This window comes from Budorcas taxicolor, chromosome 16 (genome assembly GCF_023091745.1).
Source record: "Budorcas taxicolor isolate Tak-1 chromosome 16, Takin1.1, whole genome shotgun sequence".
NCBI lineage: Eukaryota > Metazoa > Chordata > Mammalia > Artiodactyla > Bovidae > Budorcas > Budorcas taxicolor.
The window spans coordinates 13,465,464-13,483,871 of record NC_068925.1 but is presented as its reverse complement, the minus strand read 5'-3'; the positions used below and the strand labels follow the sequence as shown (position 1 = coordinate 13,483,871).

General features: G+C 42.3%; 1 protein-coding gene across 1 annotated transcript; it reads left to right on the top strand.

Moving 5' to 3' along the window:
* Positions 1-6,481: 6,481 nt before the first annotated feature.
* RGS2 (regulator of G protein signaling 2) lies at positions 6,482-10,181 on the top strand. The gene is made up of 5 exons (XM_052653747.1): positions 6,482-6,606; positions 7,616-7,717; positions 7,820-7,881; positions 8,450-8,616; positions 8,900-10,181. The coding sequence occupies exons 1-5, from the start codon at positions 6,497-6,499 to the stop codon at positions 9,092-9,094; spliced, it is 636 nt and encodes a 211-aa protein (XP_052509707.1). The 5' UTR covers positions 6,482-6,496; the 3' UTR covers positions 9,095-10,181.
* The last annotated feature ends 8,227 nt before the right edge of the window (positions 10,182-18,408 follow it).

Genomic DNA, 18,408 nt, shown 5'->3' with positions numbered 1-18,408 from the left:
GCATCTGGAACAAGTTCTAAATGATTATGACAGTCAGATTATTACTCAAGATGAGAGATCAGTCTGCAGCTCATGAAGAAGGCAACGTGGATGAGGAGACTTGAAACCAGGTACAGACACACATGGGAAAATAAAACTTCTAACAAGATGAACTCAAAGCAGTTTTGATGAAACTGACTCACTCTGCTTGGTTAAACACAGCTGATCTAGGCTTGGTGAAGCCAGGGGATCATGATCACTTATGCTGGGTTTATTTTAAAATTCATTTAAAAACTCTTAAAGATTATGAAACCAAATGCACACTGCATTAACTGAAAGAAATAAAATAACTGAAGCACTGCAAGTCTATTACGTCTCCAAAGAAGAAAGCCTCACAATGATCAGAAAAGGAGGGCGGGTTTGGGGGGGGGGGGGCGGGGCAGGTATGGGGGGTAAGGAATGTACTTAGAAAGGAACAGGCAGAACCACTAGAGACAACTTAACATACTTCCTATACTGCACTGAGAAAAAGAAATGAATTTTCACCGAACATCTAATGCAGGGAGAACTCACCCTGTGAAGATAGTGGAGAATTCTTTCAAGATATCAATATATGGAAATGTTAGCATGTGGAAGACCTAGACATTTTCAAACCATTTTTCAGGAAGAACTTAAAACATTTCTAAAAGTAACCTTACGTCCCTGATATTCCCTATGGGGCATCTGGAAGAGTAAAAGGGGCTACCAGGGCACCCAGTGGATGAACAGACCTCCCCTCCCCCAGAAAGCAGCAGTATCTGGTAGTGACAGCCCAGGGGCCAGGGCCCAGCACCTGGTGGAGACCAGATGCAGCCTCCCCAGGTCAGCACCACAGACAGAAGTACCCTCCATGGGCCTCCCTCTTCCTTAATACGGTGCATCCTCCACAGAAGCAACACAGAGCTTGTCCTGGTATTCCTTGGACTGGCAGACACACTCAGGGCCTTCTGACTCAACCTTTCTACCTGGATGGAGACCAGGGTTCGATCCCTGGGTTGGGAAGATGTCTGGAGAGGGGAATGGCAATCCACTCCAGTATTCTTGCCTGGAGAATTCCATGGACAGAGAAGCCTGGCAGGCTATAGTTCACGGTGTTGCAAAGAGTCGGACATGACTGAGCGACTCACACACACACACTTGGTTGAGACCTGCCACCTTAGGGGCAGCAGCAGTAAATAATGGGTGCTAGGAAAGCAACAACAAAAAGCAAAAAAGTCACATGGAAGAAAGCAGCCCTGCAGTAACGTTTTGCTGAACACCAGGCCTGTGCATTATTATCAACCAGACACTCAGGGCATTCCCCAAAATGGTGGGTTTTTTTTTTCTTCAGTTCTTCACAAAGCAAAGCTTCTATAATTACTTCCATCTTGAAGATTTGAAGCCTAGGCACAAGAAGGCTAAACAATTTCTCTGGGGTCCCAGCTAACATAATGCCAGGAACTAGGAACTAAAAGCAAGTATCCCAATTAAGGACAAACCCTCCATCTGTCCCGCTCTCCTAAGGATAATTTATGAAAATAAAGACAAAATTATTTTGTCTTTTCAAGCTAAGGATGGTAGCTCAGCATTCAGGACTCAAATATTTATAATATGGCAGTTGGATCAGGCCCATGGTATCTCCTTGAAAGTGCTATTCTTTTACCAATTAATTTGGTTAAGATTTTGGAATTGTTTAAAAAAAAAAACATGTTTGGGAGAGAAAATTCACAAAGTTTTAGGGTTTTGTGAAGTAGTCCGTGAATCAAAGATCTTTGAAAATCAGTGTCTGAAATGGAGTAATACTCTCTTCATAGGAAGAGTCAGTCAACTGGAGATACCAATGCAAATGGATTCCTCATTTATTAGATGAAAAGCAGTCTTTCTTCAAACGTAAAAAATAAAAGATTCTCTGTGACTGATAGCATAAAGTACCTTGAAATCTTGTATATTATGATGCCACTATCTCAGGATTTCAAAACAGTAATCAATAGACACTTGGCATTTTAATGATTTGACAGAATTCTGTGCACAGAAATTAAAATCCCAAGAGAACAACTGTCAGCAAAGAAATTCCTAGCCTGAGGGCCAAAATGCCATCTATGTGACTTATTTCTAATTGACTACTCTCCCCTGAGATTCTGTGCGGTCCTTGGTCACTGGAACAGAGCAGCAACAGGCAGATACTGGAAATAATCCCTAAACCTAGACTTCACACTCAGTGTCCTTTAACTACAGGAACCTACCAGACCTATTTCAATACACTGATACATTTAGGATTTTTTATTTGGGAAGAAAAATATGTGATGCTCCTGTTGTTGGTTTCCAAAGAGAATCCAATGCTTTACTTGGTAAGGGAGAATTATTAAATTTAAGTAGGCCGTGCCTGCATTTGGAATATGACAGACGCTAAGAGTCAGACATGACTGAGCGACTTCACTCTGACTTTTCACTTTCATGCATTGGAGAAGGAAATGGCAACCCACTCTAGTATTCTTGCCTGGAGAATCCCAGGGACGGGGGAGCCCGGTGGGCTGCCGTCTATGGGGTTGCACAGAGTTGGACACGACTGAAGTGACTTAGCAGCAGCATACTATTCGTGAATTCAAGGCAGAGCTATGGAAATGCTCTTGCTGGAATTATCAATGCAAGGACCAAGTAAAATCATTAACTCCTCTATAATACATGTCAAGTATTTGATTGAAACTCTTTGATTCATCCCAGACAAAAACACTGACTTTCTCTCTTTTCAGCTTCTGGAATGCAAATTACATTCTAAGAAAGAGACCAATTATGAGTTTTTTAAATGTCAGATATTAGGAATGAAGAGTACAGAATCCTGTTGGGTCATAAGTTCATTAATCGTGGGGTCATATGTTCAGTCTGTTTAAAGAATATTTCACCAATTAAGGTTAAATAATACCCAAAAGGTGGGGGGGGGGGGGTGGGGGGAGGACAAAGATAGACAAAAAATATCAAGACAGGTGCCACACTTCCTCAAATACCTCAACAATTATGATACTAAAAGTTTCCAATTACTCATCACACCCTTTGCCACATGGTGCTTAATTTCCTATTTTTTTCCCCCTCTTTAAAACTTCTCACCAATTTAAAAATTCATGACGTATGCAACAGGTTGGCAACTTTTACAAATTTAGGAACTAAGGTATCTTACTGACCAAAAAAGTAAAGCACAGGGTAATACACAGAATGATTCTCCACTGTCTTTTAAACTATGTATCTTGCTTCCTAAATTTCTAGAGCGTAAGTATGAACGTTATCACGTATAAATACTTTTAGATGATAATGACAGCTTTTATTAATAATGGCATCCAGTCGGAAGAGAAGCGTGCGTATGGCAGAGGACACTTTCGCTTTTCACTACTCTCCCTTTCGTGTTACTAGAAACTAGTCTTTGTTTGTTTGCCTTCCTCAGTAACTTCAACTTTTTTGGCTACAAAAAGTTCCAGAACCACCTTGCAAGCTTCCACCACCCATGTGCTCAGCACACAGCCTCTCCAGTAGAGGGCATGGTAGAGCTGACAGGAAAATGTATGTCCAGTCCATCAAGGCACCCTCACGCTGCGGTTTTCCTGCGCAGTATTTACATCCTATTGCAGTGTTTCTTCTTCCACCACAGAATGGAAAATATGTGTAATCGTAATATTAAGCAATTCCATTTACCTAAAAGCCAGCTGCAACCAGAAAAACAAAGGGAAGTCATTAAAGACTGTAGCTTTCATTTTAAATGTACTGGTCTGCCTACCTTAATACCAGCTGTCAATCGGAAATGGTTAGCCAAAAAAGCAAATAGCTACATTAAACACAAGAAACATCTAGAATGGTCTATATTTCAAGCAGTTACTTACATGGATACATATACATTTATGGTCGTGAACTTTTCTGAGGAGGATCTCTGAAAAGTTCAAATACCAGTTTACTTATTTGGTTTTTTACCCAGAGAACATTAAGTATCTATCATGAGTCCGATATTCTACCAAGCTGTGACAGTATCCTGAATTTTAACAGTGCTTAACATTTATAACTTAACTCTGAATTAATCTTTTAATGATTTTTCTACCTGGAATAACTATGCTTCAGTTATTTCCTTTTCCCCACATATGCAAATTAGGAAAGACAAACTTCTGTATAGTACTTTAAAATTTACAAAGGCCTTTCATAACAGATTCACATAATATCCAATGAGGTTGATGAGAAAGACACATTACTCTTACTAGAGATGAGATACTGGTGCTTAGGAGGTGGGATGGGACTGCCCCAATAGTTACTCAGTATTTACTGGTGAAGCCAAGACTCTAACTAGGTCTCCTGACACAAGTCCGGCTCTCCTTGCTGCCTCTTTGTGAGAACTCCTGCTTTTTCCACTATGAGTGAATTCTACCATCCAAAATTCTAAGTGAAAAATATATTGAGATTTTTACTAGCAAGAAAAGCAAATGTTTACATATTACACATATTTAACAAATAAGTACTTAATCATCAGAAAGTGAAAATAGCTGTAGGAAATGTCATGTATAGTTCTTTCAGAGATCAAGAGCATATGCTTGAGAAAAATTATATTCTTACATTTCACAAACTTGCTTTCAAATATTACTGAAATCTAAATGATTTTTCCTTTCCGTAACTGAGTACACGGCTGTTCTCTTTAGTCGTAACTGTAGGTTTTACTCCCCAACTACTGGTAGCTCATCCTAAGAATATGGTAAATTAGTTCCAATTTTCTTTTAACAGCTCTAAGACAAAGTAAAGAATATACATGCAGCCTGAATTAAAAAAGCAGAGACATCACTTTGCTGACATAGGTCCCTAGTCAAAGCTATGGTTTTTCCAGTAGTCATGTATGGATGTGAGAGTTGGACCATAAAGAAGGCTGAGCACCGAAGAATTGCTGCTTTCAAATTGTTGCACTGCAGAAGACTCTTGAGAGTCTCCCAGCAAAGCGATCAAACCAGTCAATCCTTAAGGAAATGAACCCTCAGTCTTCATTGGAAGGACTGATGCTGAAGCTCCAATACTTTGGCCAGCTGATGCGAGGAGCAGACTGACTGGGAAAGACTCTGATGCTGGGAAAGATTGAGGGCAGGAGAAGAGGGTGGCAGAGAATGAGATGGTTAGATGGCATCACAGACTCAAGGGACATGAGTTTGAGCAAACACCAGGAGATGAAGAACAGGGAAGCCTGGCAAGTTGCAGCCCATGGGACTGCAGTCAGAAATGACTTAGGGACAGAACAACAAAAGCCTTGCTGTTAATCTGCCTACTTAGATGCTTCAGGAAAAACCACCTGAATATTCCACTGTACAATTCTAATAATGGTATTTGAAATCAAGTCATTTTGGAGTGGCAGTTATCTACTTACCCTTACCAATCAAACTACTTAAATCCTGCTACAGCAAGATGATTTCTGACGAATCAAGACATTAAGCTTATTCAAAAAAGCTGTGAACGCCTCCCTCCCTCCACCCCCATCTCTCTTTTTTTGCCAATTAAAGTGTTCTGGCAAATTCTAAGCTAACTAAGAGTGACTCAGGAGGAAATCCTGCATGCTTGCTCTTTTACACTAAAATGATTCTGGTGCACGATAGCTGCGAGCTCGTGGTGTTTCCTTGTTAAGAGCTGTGATTTCTTTTTTTGTTCTGGAAGGAGAAGCAGCCAAGGACTCCTGAGAAATAAGTCTGCAACCCCACGGACCGACCCAGCCACGAACCTGCTGGTAATCAAAACCGCACATCCAGTTAAAGCACTTTCTCCTCTTCCTTCCCTGACCAATGTGCATTCCCCACAGGGCTCCAAGATGCTTGGGCACGCTGCAGAACAGATCACACCACTGCCCCTGGACTCTCACTGTTCCTCCCATTGTTTCCTTCCCCAAATTAAAACGCGTCTCAAAGAACAGGTGAGGGTCAGTTCTCAGATCAAGAAAGGAGGCGGGGAGCGAGGACTTGCGCTCCAAAAACACATCCCCTTTTAAACCTAATTCAAAATAAGGTTACTGCATTCGGCTTCCCAATAAACAACCTTTACCTGCCGGGAATCACGGCTCCTTTGGGGGTCAGGAGCTCTGGAGCGCGGGGGAGGGAATGAGACAGGGAAGAGGCGGGGAGCGAGCGCCCCCGCCGTGCCTGCAGCCAACCTGGCTCCCTGCCAGCCACGGCCCTGCGACCCCACGGCCGGCCGCCAAGACTGGGCAAAGGTCGCCTTTGACCGTTCAAAAGGGAATTTTCTCTGACCCCACACCAGGGCGGGCGTCCGGCCCGACTGCGCACGACGCCCGGGAAGCGGACGTCAGCGGGGCCCGGGTTTCCAGACCCTTCCGCGGCGCCCGTGACCGCGCGGCCCGCGGCCGCCGTCGGCCAATCGGTGCTCGCCGGGGGAGGGACCGGCGCCGTGAGGCCCCGCCTTCGCCCTGCCGCCAATTATATAAATAGGGGTGCCGGCGGTCCGGCCCCCCCAGAGCGGCGTTCCCAGGTGGAGGGCGATAATGCAAAGTGCTATGTTCCTGGCTGTCCAGCACGACTGCGGACCCATGGACAAAGGCGCTGGCACCGGCCCCAAGAACGAGGAGAAGCGAGAGAAGATGAAGCGAACCCTGTGAGTGCGGCTTTCTTCCTCCCTGACTGGCCGCCCCTACGGACCCAGCTGTCCCGGGCGGCTGCAAACGCGGTACACTCGCGCTGGGCATGGGAACTGGGTAGCCTGCCTGCATCTCTGCAGGAAAAAAAGAAAAATGTGTGTGTGTGTGTAAAAGGTTAATTTGTGAAGTTACGTTTAAACCTGTGTGGTGTAGGTATATGTTGAAGGACTCGGGTAGAGTTTAGAAACTGCAGAAAATTCTTGATGCAGGGACGGAGATAGATGCTGGTTGGCTTTTTGTCTCCCTGCATCGAAAATGACTTCGGAGAATCCTGCAGCCACGCGCCCCCGGCCTTCGTGAGAGGCACCGTAAATTCTGATCTGCTTACACGACTGCTGGGATGGAGATATTTTTGCTGATGCTAGATATACTTTTAATTTTTTTTAATTGAACAGCAAGTCTCACCCACTCAAGAGTGTGGAACAAATAATTGTTCTGCATCACCTTCTTAAAATGAGTGCTTAAGTTGGGGGAGGGGGCGGTCAATCTCGCACACACACTTCATTGTGCACAGCTTCTCGGGTGGTCCCAAGCCTCCTGCTCTGAGAGCAGAAGGAAAACGAGCATGGGCTGGCTCAGGGCAGGTCCACTGTGGGCTTCCTCAAGTGTGAAATGTCTCAGAATTGTAATTAACCGTTGCAGAAAAACTGGCTGCCTTTTGTGGGCCAGAAATAGCATCTGCCTTTGAACTATGCAAACTAAATTTATTAAAATACCCTATAAGTGTAGGTCGTCCTATCCTTACTTATAAAACTAATAATTATGTTCAGATGAGTGGACGAAACTAGTGTGTTGAGTACTTAGATGCTGGATTAAAGGAGTAAGACTGACTGGAGGAGTTGTTTTGTCTTATTTGGCTTGTCTATAGCTACTGGGGGCGACTTTATTTGGTAAAAATGCCTTCAGCTGCAATGGCAGTTTCAAGTGTTGCTGCTAAGTGAGTATCTTTTTTTTTTTCTTTTGTAGATTAAAAGATTGGAAGAGCCGTTTGAGCTACTTCTTGCAAAATTCCTCCTCTCCTGGGAAGCCCAAAACTGGCAAGAAAAGCAAACAGCAAACCTTCATCAAGTAAGTTGAAAATCTTGTACTTGCCAATATGCACAGCTCACTGCTGAGCTGAAGAGGGAAGCTCTGGCTAGCAGGAGCTGATGTGCAGACCTTCTTTTGCAGGCCTTCTCCCGAGGAAGCCCAGCTATGGTCAGAAGCATTTGATGAGCTGCTAGCCAGTAAATGTAAGTTAACCTCTTGAATTTGATCCATTTCAAGTATCAGGAGAGTATGGTTTGGTTGTGTCTACACAGCAAGAGCAGCTTGCCCAAGGAGAGTTTGACTTTACAATCCCTGTTCCATGGGGCCTATTTTTCTCCTTTATTTCCCAGTGATTAACCAGGGAAATGCGTGGCTTTTTCACTCTAGGTGGGGAGTGGGGGGAAATAGCCCCAGATTGTAATGGCAGTTGCTGTCTCTTAAGGTTGAGTCAGCTTTTCCATTGCAAACAATGTTTTCAAGAGGCTTCATTCCCAAAGAACTTATGGCTCCCCTATCAGTTGTGTTAACAGTAAAGCTAAGTGTTTATATTTTTGTAGTAGTGTGCCAACTTACGCACTTTGCTGACTGGCATCTTAGTCTTTAAAGAGCTAAATTTTGATGATTACAGGTTTGAGTAAACTCAAGAAAATTGCTGCCATCTGGCAATAATAAAATATGGGACCAGTGGAGTGGGAGTTCTAGGAAAACACGTAAGGGAATATTTGAACACTCAATGCAGTTTCTGCATGCTTTCTTCCTTCCCTCCCCCAGATGGTCTTGCTGCATTCAGGGCTTTTTTAAAATCTGAATACTGTGAAGAAAATATTGAATTCTGGCTGGCCTGTGAAGACTTCAAAAAAACCAAGTCACCCCAAAAGCTGTCCTCAAAAGCAAAGAAAATATATACTGACTTCATAGAAAAAGAAGCTCCAAAAGAGGTAAAGGGGGGAAAAAGTTCCTTATTTCAGCATATTTTGAACATCCTCAGCACCAAAGTGAAAATAATTTAAAGAGACCTCAAGTTAAAGGGGGGTGGGTGAGTAGGCTGTTTTTCCCCTATTTCTGGCTCTCAGTGAGGTTAATTACATTTCTTCACTGACTTAGCCAGTGACACTGGCCACACATTATAGTTTGGGGGGTTTTTTTGTTTGTTTTCAAATACTACATATATTTCAACTTCTGACTCTTAATATAGAATAAAACTTTGTTGTTTTATTTCAGATCAACATAGACTTTCAAACCAAAACTCTGATTGCCCAAAACATACAGGAAGCTACCAGTGGCTGCTTCACAACTGCCCAGAAAAGGGTGTACAGCTTGATGGAAAACAACTCTTACCCACGTTTCTTGGAGTCAGAATTCTACCAGGACTTGTGTAAAAAGCCGCAGATCACCACAGAACCCCATGCTACATGAGATGAAAGCAGGAGCCCAGAAACGGAGAACTTTTCATTTTTTTTCCTAAAAGGGGGAAGGCTGTCACCTGCCAAAAAGACTGACCTTGAATTCAGCCTGGGTGTTCAGGAAACATCACTCAGAACTATTGATTCAGAGCTGGGTAGTGAATCAGGAAGCCGGTCGCCACGTAGGAGAAGCTGGTACTGGGTCGGCTTCCGTAAATGATGGAGCAGAGAGAGAGAGTGTGGTCTAAATGTGGTGTGTCTCATGCTGGAAAAGCAGGAGCTTGAGACTGAAAGATAACAATGTAACACTATTGGTCCAGAAGCATTTACAATCAATAGGTCTGGGATTCTGTGGCCTTAGCTAGCTGGCTGTACATCTTTCCCTAAATCAGTCCTTGTTACCACATAGTGGTTTAGATGTAGTTTCTTTAGCTCTAGGTAATGTGTTTACTATGTGCAAGGGTACTGAAGTTCCTATGACTACAGATCGTCAGTACTGTTGTCTCACATAACTCTAAAACTGAAACGATTTGTGTTTGAACTGTCAATTGGTGTCTGTACTAGAATGAGTGCTTTTGTGTAGAAAATGGCAGTGTCCATTATGAGTGCCAAAACTGTCCTGATGGCAGCTAAACTTTGAAGTGGTCTTTGAATACTTTTAATAAATTTATTTTGATAAATAATGTTATTGAATATTTGGTCCAGATGTGTGTTGGGATGTTTCTTCATAATTAAATTCGGCAGAAACAAGTATCTCCTGTAGGAGAGAAGAGATACCAGTTGATGGGCCTGTTCTGTAACAATTGACTGTCCTTAGACTTGAGAAATCACAGCTGCTGGGAAGATGCTGCTCCCATCTCTAATGCTTTGGTAGGAGGCCTGACCATCACCCTGGGATCAACTTTCTAATATAGTCTTGTAAAAATCAAGAAAATGTAAGAACATTGTTGAAAATGTTGTATTTTCATTGTTGAAAATATAAGAACATTGCTTTAAAGCCCTTCATGAGTACAGAACAGCTAAATATGAGAAGTAAATTGATGTAACAGAGACAAAGCACCAAAATTATTCACATAACTAAGCCACTCAAATGATGCCAAATAAAGACGAAAGTTGTTGTCAGTCACTCAGCGTTGTCTGACTCTTTGCAACCCCATGGACTGCAGCACGTCAGGCTTCCCTGTCCTTCACCATCTCCCAGAGCTTGCTCAAACTCATGTCTATCAAGTCGGTGATGCCATCCAATCAAAGATGAAAGTAGGCCTGCCTTTTTCTTTCCCTTGGTTCCAAGTTCTCCCCACAGGGTCTGTACAAGAGCTTCCAAGATCCATACCTGAAACTGTTCACTTCCATGATGAATCAGTACAAAGTCAGAATTTCCCTGATTCACCTGCCTTCATTCAGCCAGTAAAGAATCTGGCTATGCTATTGCAGCTAATAATGAAGGCAAGAGACACGCTTTTGTGGCTAGGACTTCATCTAGAAGTATGCTCTTTCTTTCCGTGGTTGAGAGGCCCTGAGTCTTATATTTTCAAAAAAAGACTATTTAGAAAGGAGTACTGTTCTCCAGCAGGCTGCCTTTTCAACCTTGATGATGTTCTTCATTTTGAAAAGGAGGGCGAACCCTCCTCTTGGAAAAACAGCCCATGAACTGATTTCTCACACCTTTGTGACCTTAGGAGTCTCCATCTGTACTGGCTCCTCAAGTCACACCTTCCTGTCTGTCCCACTGGTTCCTGTGAGGTAGTAAGGAGCTTTAGAAAGTGCAAAGCATTTTTTTAAAAATACATTGATTACCCAGAAGAAAAATTGACCTCCCATAGTTTATTGTTTTTATTTTGCTTGCACTGATCTTCACTTTCACCAGCCTTACCAGAAGCAATAGGCACTATATCCATAAGAGAGAAACCGGTACCACTCCTGTGTCACCAGCAACCAGATACATAACAGGTGCTCCATAAATAGTGATAGAATAAAAATTCTGAGGCTCACTGAAAGAGAGATTTCTTGGGAGAATAAGTCAGGTCTGCACAAACCCTAATTTGGAAACGTTCTGGCCAGCGGAGAAACCCAGGAGTCACACCATGTATCCAGCTTGTCACCGTGTGCATTTTACTCCAAGTCTCTCTCCAGCCTGCTTTCTGTTGCCACCCTGATTCCAGAAACCATCATCCGCTCAGGCAACTGTACTAGTCTCAAATCATCTGCCCTCACTCGCTTTTTCCCCCCTCCAGTGTGTTCCCTGCTTTGAACTCTAGGGATCCTCTCAACACAGAAACCTGATCTTATCTCCCATTGCTTATAAACCCTTGACAGTTTTCCCAAACAATCAGGACAAAGGCATCCCTAAAATGGTCTAACACCTGCGTGGGCCTGACCCCTTCTTCCACTCCATCCTGTCTCCACCACGAGTCCCCCAGCTCTCTCTGCAAGCCTCACCAGCCTACTTCCGCTCCCCCATGGTTGCCAGGCCCACTGCTCCCACAGGGCCTTTGCCCATCATAGGCCCGCTGCATGGAATGCAATTTTAGCTCTTCCTCATCATTTACAGATCAGTGCAATTGTCGCCTCCTCAGGGAAGCCTTCCCCAACCTCCTTACCTCGGTCAGATCCCCTCTCGGGTTTCCCTGGTGGCTCAGATGGTAAAGCATCTGCCTGCAGTGCGGGAAACCTGGGTTCGATCCCCGGCTTGAGAAGACCCTCTGGAGGAGGACATGGTAACCCACTCCAGTATTCTTGCCTGGAGAAGCCTGGTGGCTATAGTCCATGGGTTCGGAAAGAGTCGGACCTGACTGAGCAACTAAGCACATCATTTACAGATCAGTGCAGTTGTCACGTTCGCAGGGAAGCCTTCCCTGACCTCCTTACCTGGGTCAGATCCCCTTTTAGACTTTCTCACCAGCTTCTCTAATTTAGCATGCTTAATAGAATTCTCATTTATTTGTACGATAATAATTCTCTTTTCCCCCTGGATTGCGGATATCACAATTCAAGGACTCCATGTCTTTTTCTGCTCACTGCTGAATCACAGCACCTAACACCTTGCCAGGCACACAATGCCAGCTGTGTGAATCATTGTCAAATGAATGAATGAATAAATGAGTGAATATTAACAACTCTTTGGAGAAGGCAATGGCACCCCACTCCAGTACTCTTGCCTGGAAAATCCCATGGATGGAGGAGCCTGGTAGGCTGTAGTCCATGCTAAGGGTCAGACACGACTGAGCGACTTCCCTTTCACTTTTCACTTTCATGCATTGGAGAAGGAAATGGCAACCCACTCCAGTGTTCTTGCCTGGAGAATTCCAGGGACGGGGGAGCCTGGTGGGCTGCCATCTATGGGGTCGCACAGAGTCAGACATGACTGAAGTGACTTAGCAGTATTAAAAACTCTTAAATTTTGGTGAAACAGAAAGTATCAACCAATGCACAAGGAACTAAGGATGGGTTTTAAAAGCCCCATTTCTGCAAACATCTGAAAATAAATTTTCTTGGCAAAAAATAAATACCCCTTGCTAAGCATGAAAGCAGTGGCACCCCATTCCAGTACTCTTGCCTGGAAAATCCCATGGATGGAGAAGCCTGGTAGGCTGCAGTCCATGGGGTCGCAAAGAGTCTGACACAACTGAACGACTTCCCTTTCAGTTTTCACTTTTCACTTTCCTGCATTGGAGAAGGAAATGGCAACCCACTCCAGTGTTCTTGCCTGGAGAATCCCAGGGACAGGGGAGCCTGGTGGGCTGCCGTCTATGGGGTTGCACAGAGTCGGACACGACTGAAGTGACTTAGCAGCAGCAAGCATGCTGTCTATAACTTTTGACCTTTAATAGAAGAAGCCAGGTTATAGTAACAAAAAGAAAGAGTTCTGACTTTTTCAGAGCTGCTAAAAGTACAGACTATTCGGTTGGTATTTTCCAACGTGATTTAGTGTAGAACAAGCTGAAATAGATTTAAGATTAGAAACCGCATACTTCCACAAATAAATATTACTTACTGTTCTCATTTCTCAGAGTTAGTACACTTAGGATCTACAGTCCACTTATTTTGGTGACACTTTGTTTTCCATATACTTTAAGTTCAGGAGCATTTCAAGATGTAATTTCATACGGTCCCACCAAAAAAAAAAATACAGAATTTCGTATCATCTGTCATGTGAGCCCAGAAAGGCAACATGTGTTTCAATGAGGTGATTTAAAGTGATCACCCAAAATTTCATAGGAAATAGGTATTTGGTAGAGGACTTGTTTGTCTGACCACAATATTTGATCATTTCTTGCAGTGATTCTCACCGTGTGAAGCTGAAGAGTGAGGAAGCAATGTTTTTGTCAATGGCAAAAAGATGAGGTTTATCTAAATTTTGGCATTGTACCTAGCTGGATCTGCTTGAGGAACAATAATCACCCCCAAAATCTTCTGTGGCCTGCTTTGAAAATCTAATACTACATCCCAGACTCTGAGTAACTACTACTCAGGCCCATCATTTTTAACAACTGCATAGTGTACTATAGCATACATTTGTTATAATTAATTAAATCCTCCTCTGTTGAACCCTGTAGTTTTTCTATTATATACGTTCTATAAACAGTACGAAAGGTTAATTTCCTCAAATTATGTGAGTGTATACACATTATGTCGGAGAAGGCAATGGCACCCCACTCCAGTACTCTTGCCTGGAAAATCCCATGGATGGAGGAGCCTGGCAGGCTCCAGTCCATGGGGTCGCTAAGAGTCGGGCACGACTGAATGACTTCACTTTCACTTTTCAGTTTCATGCATTGGAGTAGGAAATGGCCACGCCCATATTCTTGCCTGGAGAATCCCAGGGACAGAGGAGCAGCCTAGTGGACTGCTGTCTATGGGGTCGCACAGAGCTGGACACGACTGAAGCGACTTAGCAGCAGTAGCAGCAGCATACACATTATGTACTTGTATGCATATATATGTATGTATGTGTAAATGATGTATGTATATTAAAATTTTTCATCTTAAAATTAAAAAAGAAAGAGGAATCACCAGTGGAAGTAAGCAGTATATTCTAGCCTAAGGCAATAGCATTGATCGAAAGCCTGATATTACCATTGGGGGCCCATGATTCAGCATCACCAGAGTATCTGGCAGGATAAGGCTGGGATGGGTGTTAGAAGCATGGCCCAGAACCAGGTGATAGACAGCCTTGAACGCTAAAGATTAGGATTTTATTCTGAGGTAATGCATACCAATCTGAAGCATACAAAAATAACCTGTGCAGCAAATGGAGGATGAGTTGGAGTCAAGGAGATGAATTACAAGACTGCAGTTATAGCCCAGGTAAGACATGCCATGTGCCTAGTCCAGAGCACTATCACCAAATAATTCAATGTCACTTGACAGCAAATTTTATCAATACATCTATGCAGAGCTCTGATCTCAACCATACAGGGGATCGTAAGACACACTACCTGCCCTCCAAGAGGTACCAATTAAGTATCTCATGAAATAATGTACAAAAACTGAAACATGACATGGGCTGTGATTGCTGATTAATTAGCAGAAGAGAAGTACAAAAACCTGTAGCAGGCATGAACCAAGAAACAAAGTGAAACGGCATTTTTAAGAGGTTTTTTTTTAATGGATCTATTAGCAGGGATGAAGGGGAGAATGTCAGGGTGGATAAACAGTTTAAATAAAGGGAAAGGAAGAAAGCAGGATTTCATTTACCATTGTGCTATGATACACAACAGCTAAATGAACACAGATACTGTAGGCAGATACTTTTGATGGGGATATACACTTGAAAAGTATTTCATTGATTTGCTCTTGGCAAATATTTATGAAAAGTTTCTGTGAGCAAGGAAGATGTAAAAAAGCAGAAGAAATGGTCATCTATTGAGAAGGATAAAAAAGAAACAGAAAGGCTGAAGTCCAAAATCACAACTAAAACCTATGTCTTATTTTTTCTTACAAACCGATTTCTGTAAGATCATCAACCAGCCTAGTCATCACACCACTGCCATGGTCCTCGGACTAGAGCTCACAAGGTCAGATCCTGTGTCCTGTTTCTCACTTGTTCTCTCGATCAATATCTGAACACTGACTTTCTCACAGAAAATACATGAGTTCTCTGGCATCTCCCAAGTGAAAATAAACTCCTCTTTCTAAGGCTCAAACTCCTCCATCGTGTGACCCTTTGCTGTCCATCTAATTTTTTTTTTTTCTCACCACTGACTAGAAACATTCAATGCTGGATTTTCTTACTGTTTCTGAGACATATTACTTTTCTTCTGTTATAAGATCAAAGTGTTCCCCTTGCCTAGAACTGACCTTTCTTCTCTTAGATTTTATTCATTTTTCAAGGCTCAGATCAAGTTTCACCTTTATGAAATATTGCCAGGGGAGTGTCTTGTTTTGTCTTCAAATAAATGGTCAATAACTGGATCGCTGTTCTATTTAACTTTCAATGTGTGTGTGTGGGAGGTCGGGGAGGGGGGCGGCGTGCACATGCTCATAGCCCACCAGGGCTATGAGAATACTGCAGTGGGTTGCCATTTCCTTCCCCAGGGGATCTTCCTAAGCCAGGGATTGAAACTTTATCTCCTGTGTCTCCTGTATTGGCAAGTGGATTCTTTACCACGTGTGGGAAGCCCTTAATGTTCACAGTAACTAATCAGTGCTTATTGACCACTGACTAAGTTATTAGCTCATTGATTGGTTGATTGATTGATTCACAAACTCTTCAGTAAAAATGTATGCAGAGATAAAAGGTTTCATTTAAATTTGCTAAACACATATTTTGCAAACAGTATTTTTTCAGGAGTCGACATAGTCTTTCATTTTGTCTTTATGTTTCCACCTTGAAATTTTAGAAAAGAAAAACTAATAACTATGTGGATCTTGGATAGGATCCTAACATTCACTTTTCTCAAATCCAAAATTAATCTGATATTTATATAGCTTAAAAAGTGCACTGACCTATATGGAAACTTCCCTTAAGTGAGGCCATATGTTTATTTAGCTGTTGTGTATCTTAGACGTGTACACATGTCACACCAAATCAAAATAATGAAAAGGAGAAATGGCCCAAAAAGGAGAATGGAAAGAAGCTATTTGCTGCTGTCTGCTTTGGGGTAAGAAGGGACCTGATTTTTTTTTTTTAATGCATTTGCAACTTCAACCTCACAGGCCACTTTCATCCTAAATTACTCTCAGTCTTTCACTTCAGAATACAATCACAGCTTGTCTACCATGAGTGCATTTTAAGCTACAATATTAAAAGGACTAAGAAAAATATGCAGTTTATGTGAGCCATGGTGTGTCTGAGAAAGAACAGATGCAAAGCTTTGGTTTGAAAAGCAGGTGGTACTTAGTAGACCTTTGCCCTGTTTACAATACAAAAACAGGAAAGTTTACAGTATTAAATCTCCATTTAGCATAAACCTGTGTATTCTCATGGAGAGTGATTTCTTCCGGAAGTGGCCACTGAGCCTGGTAACCTAAATGTCAGAACTTAAAGTGCTACCTCTTTCTAATTTCTTCTACTTCTGTTTTCAAATTCCGGAACTTCACAAATCTTATAACATTCTACAAAAGTGCTAATTAGATGATTAACATCTTAAGAGCAGCTGAGAACAACAATTTCTTAAATAATTTTGTTCATATACAGTTATTTCTAGGAAAAAAGTCAATACCCACCTGCTACTGAAACAGTTAATAAAGGGTCTCTGAACATTAAGGCAAGTTTTAATAGAGAATGTAGAGAGAGCCCAGAAACATCAGTAAACATAAAATCAGTAAAGTAGCCCTGTCCAATAAAAAAGATAATGTAATACAACATAACATGCTACATAGATAACTTTAAATCTTACAGCCACAGTAAAATACGTAGAAAGAGGACTTTCCCTGGTGGTGCAGTGGTAAAGAATCTACCTGCCAATGCAGGGAACTTGGGTTAGATCTGTGGTCTAGGAAGATCCCACAGGCCCAGGATCAACTACTGAGCTCAGGCTCCAGGGGCTGAGACCCACAACTACTAAGCCCGTGTGTCACAACAACAGAAGCCGATGTGCCCAAAGCCCGTACTCTGCAGCAAGAGACGCCACCACTACTGCAATGAGAAGCCCATGCACTGCAATGAAGAATAGCCTACATTCACAGCTAGAGAAAACCCACACAAAGCAATGAAGATCCAGTGCAACAAAAACAAAACAAATTTTAACTATTTAGAAAGAAGTTAAATTAGTTTAACACTATAGTTATATAACCCTAAAGATTATCATTTCACAGAATATAACATGTGATTCATATAATAAAGTATGAAAGAGATTTTATGTGTATTTTTTCTCATTGTGTGTTCAAATCTGGTGCATGTCTTTCACTTATAGCACATTCAGATCCACACGAACTGCATTTCAAATGCTCAGTAGCCATATGTGGCTAGTGGCTCCCTCATTGCAAAGCATAATAGTCTTTGTCTGTTATGCTGAGTCTGAGGTGACAGATTATAAAACCAGAATAAATTGACACTCTGCCTTTTTTTTCCAATCCCCAAGATATATTTCATAGCCAGCAGTTCTCAACATTCTTTGCCATCTTGCTGCTTTTGTCAACAGTCAGGAAACTTGCCTTCTATGTGCTGTATAAAGGCAGTCAAGATAGATTGCCTGAGGTCAAACCCCACGTCCGTCTCTTCCTGGATGTGTGACCAAACAGGGACATGTCATGAAACCTCCTCACCTCACTGCCTCTCAGCTATGAGGCAGCACAGTTTTTCCGGTCTTCTACAGGTTTTTCTCCTCTTTTAATCTTTTTTCAAAATAAATGGATGGATACACGTAAAATGCTTCTATTAATAGAATTGCTAGCAAATGATGTTTATTGGTTACATTATTTATTTGTTAGCTATGAACACAACCTTGTATAATTGCTTAGACATGATGGGGATCAGTAAATATTGTTGACTGGGAGAGCAGCAGAAACTGACTTGAAAGAGCCAGTTTCTCAAGGAAAGTGACTCCTCTGCGAATTAGGATGTTACTTTCACACATTCAACAATACTCAGTCAGGTAGCCTCTAAGCCTCGAGCAAGACATATGGTCTCCACTATCATGGGAATTTCTGTTGCTGTGGATTTCCCCCTATGATCTTTTTACATCTCTCATAGGATGATTTTGTCTGCAGGTAGTCAAAAACCCCTATCCAGCTGACTTGTAAAATACAGAAATGCAAAGACAGGAATGAGCCCAGCCACTGTGCAATCTGGGCTCCTGCTGTGACGGGCACTGTCTCTCTAGCTTTCTTCTATATTTCGGATTTGTCGACAGACCAGCTTCCACCATGGTCACAAAATGTTGC

What these genes read in the sequence shown, in the direction of transcription:
- RGS2 (XM_052653747.1), top strand. Translation starts at nt 6,497, where the DNA reads ATGCAAAGTGCTATGTTCCTGGCTGTCCAGCACGACTGCGGACCCATG. An exon ending in AAACAGCAAACCTTCATCAA is followed by an intron (nt 7,718 to 7,819) that starts GTAAGTTGAAAA and finishes CTTCTTTTGCAG; the next exon opens with GCCTTCTCCCGAGGAAGCCC. An exon ending in AAAAAGAAGCTCCAAAAGAG is followed by an intron (nt 8,617 to 8,899) that starts GTAAAGGGGGGA and finishes GTTTTATTTCAG; the next exon opens with ATCAACATAGACTTTCAAAC.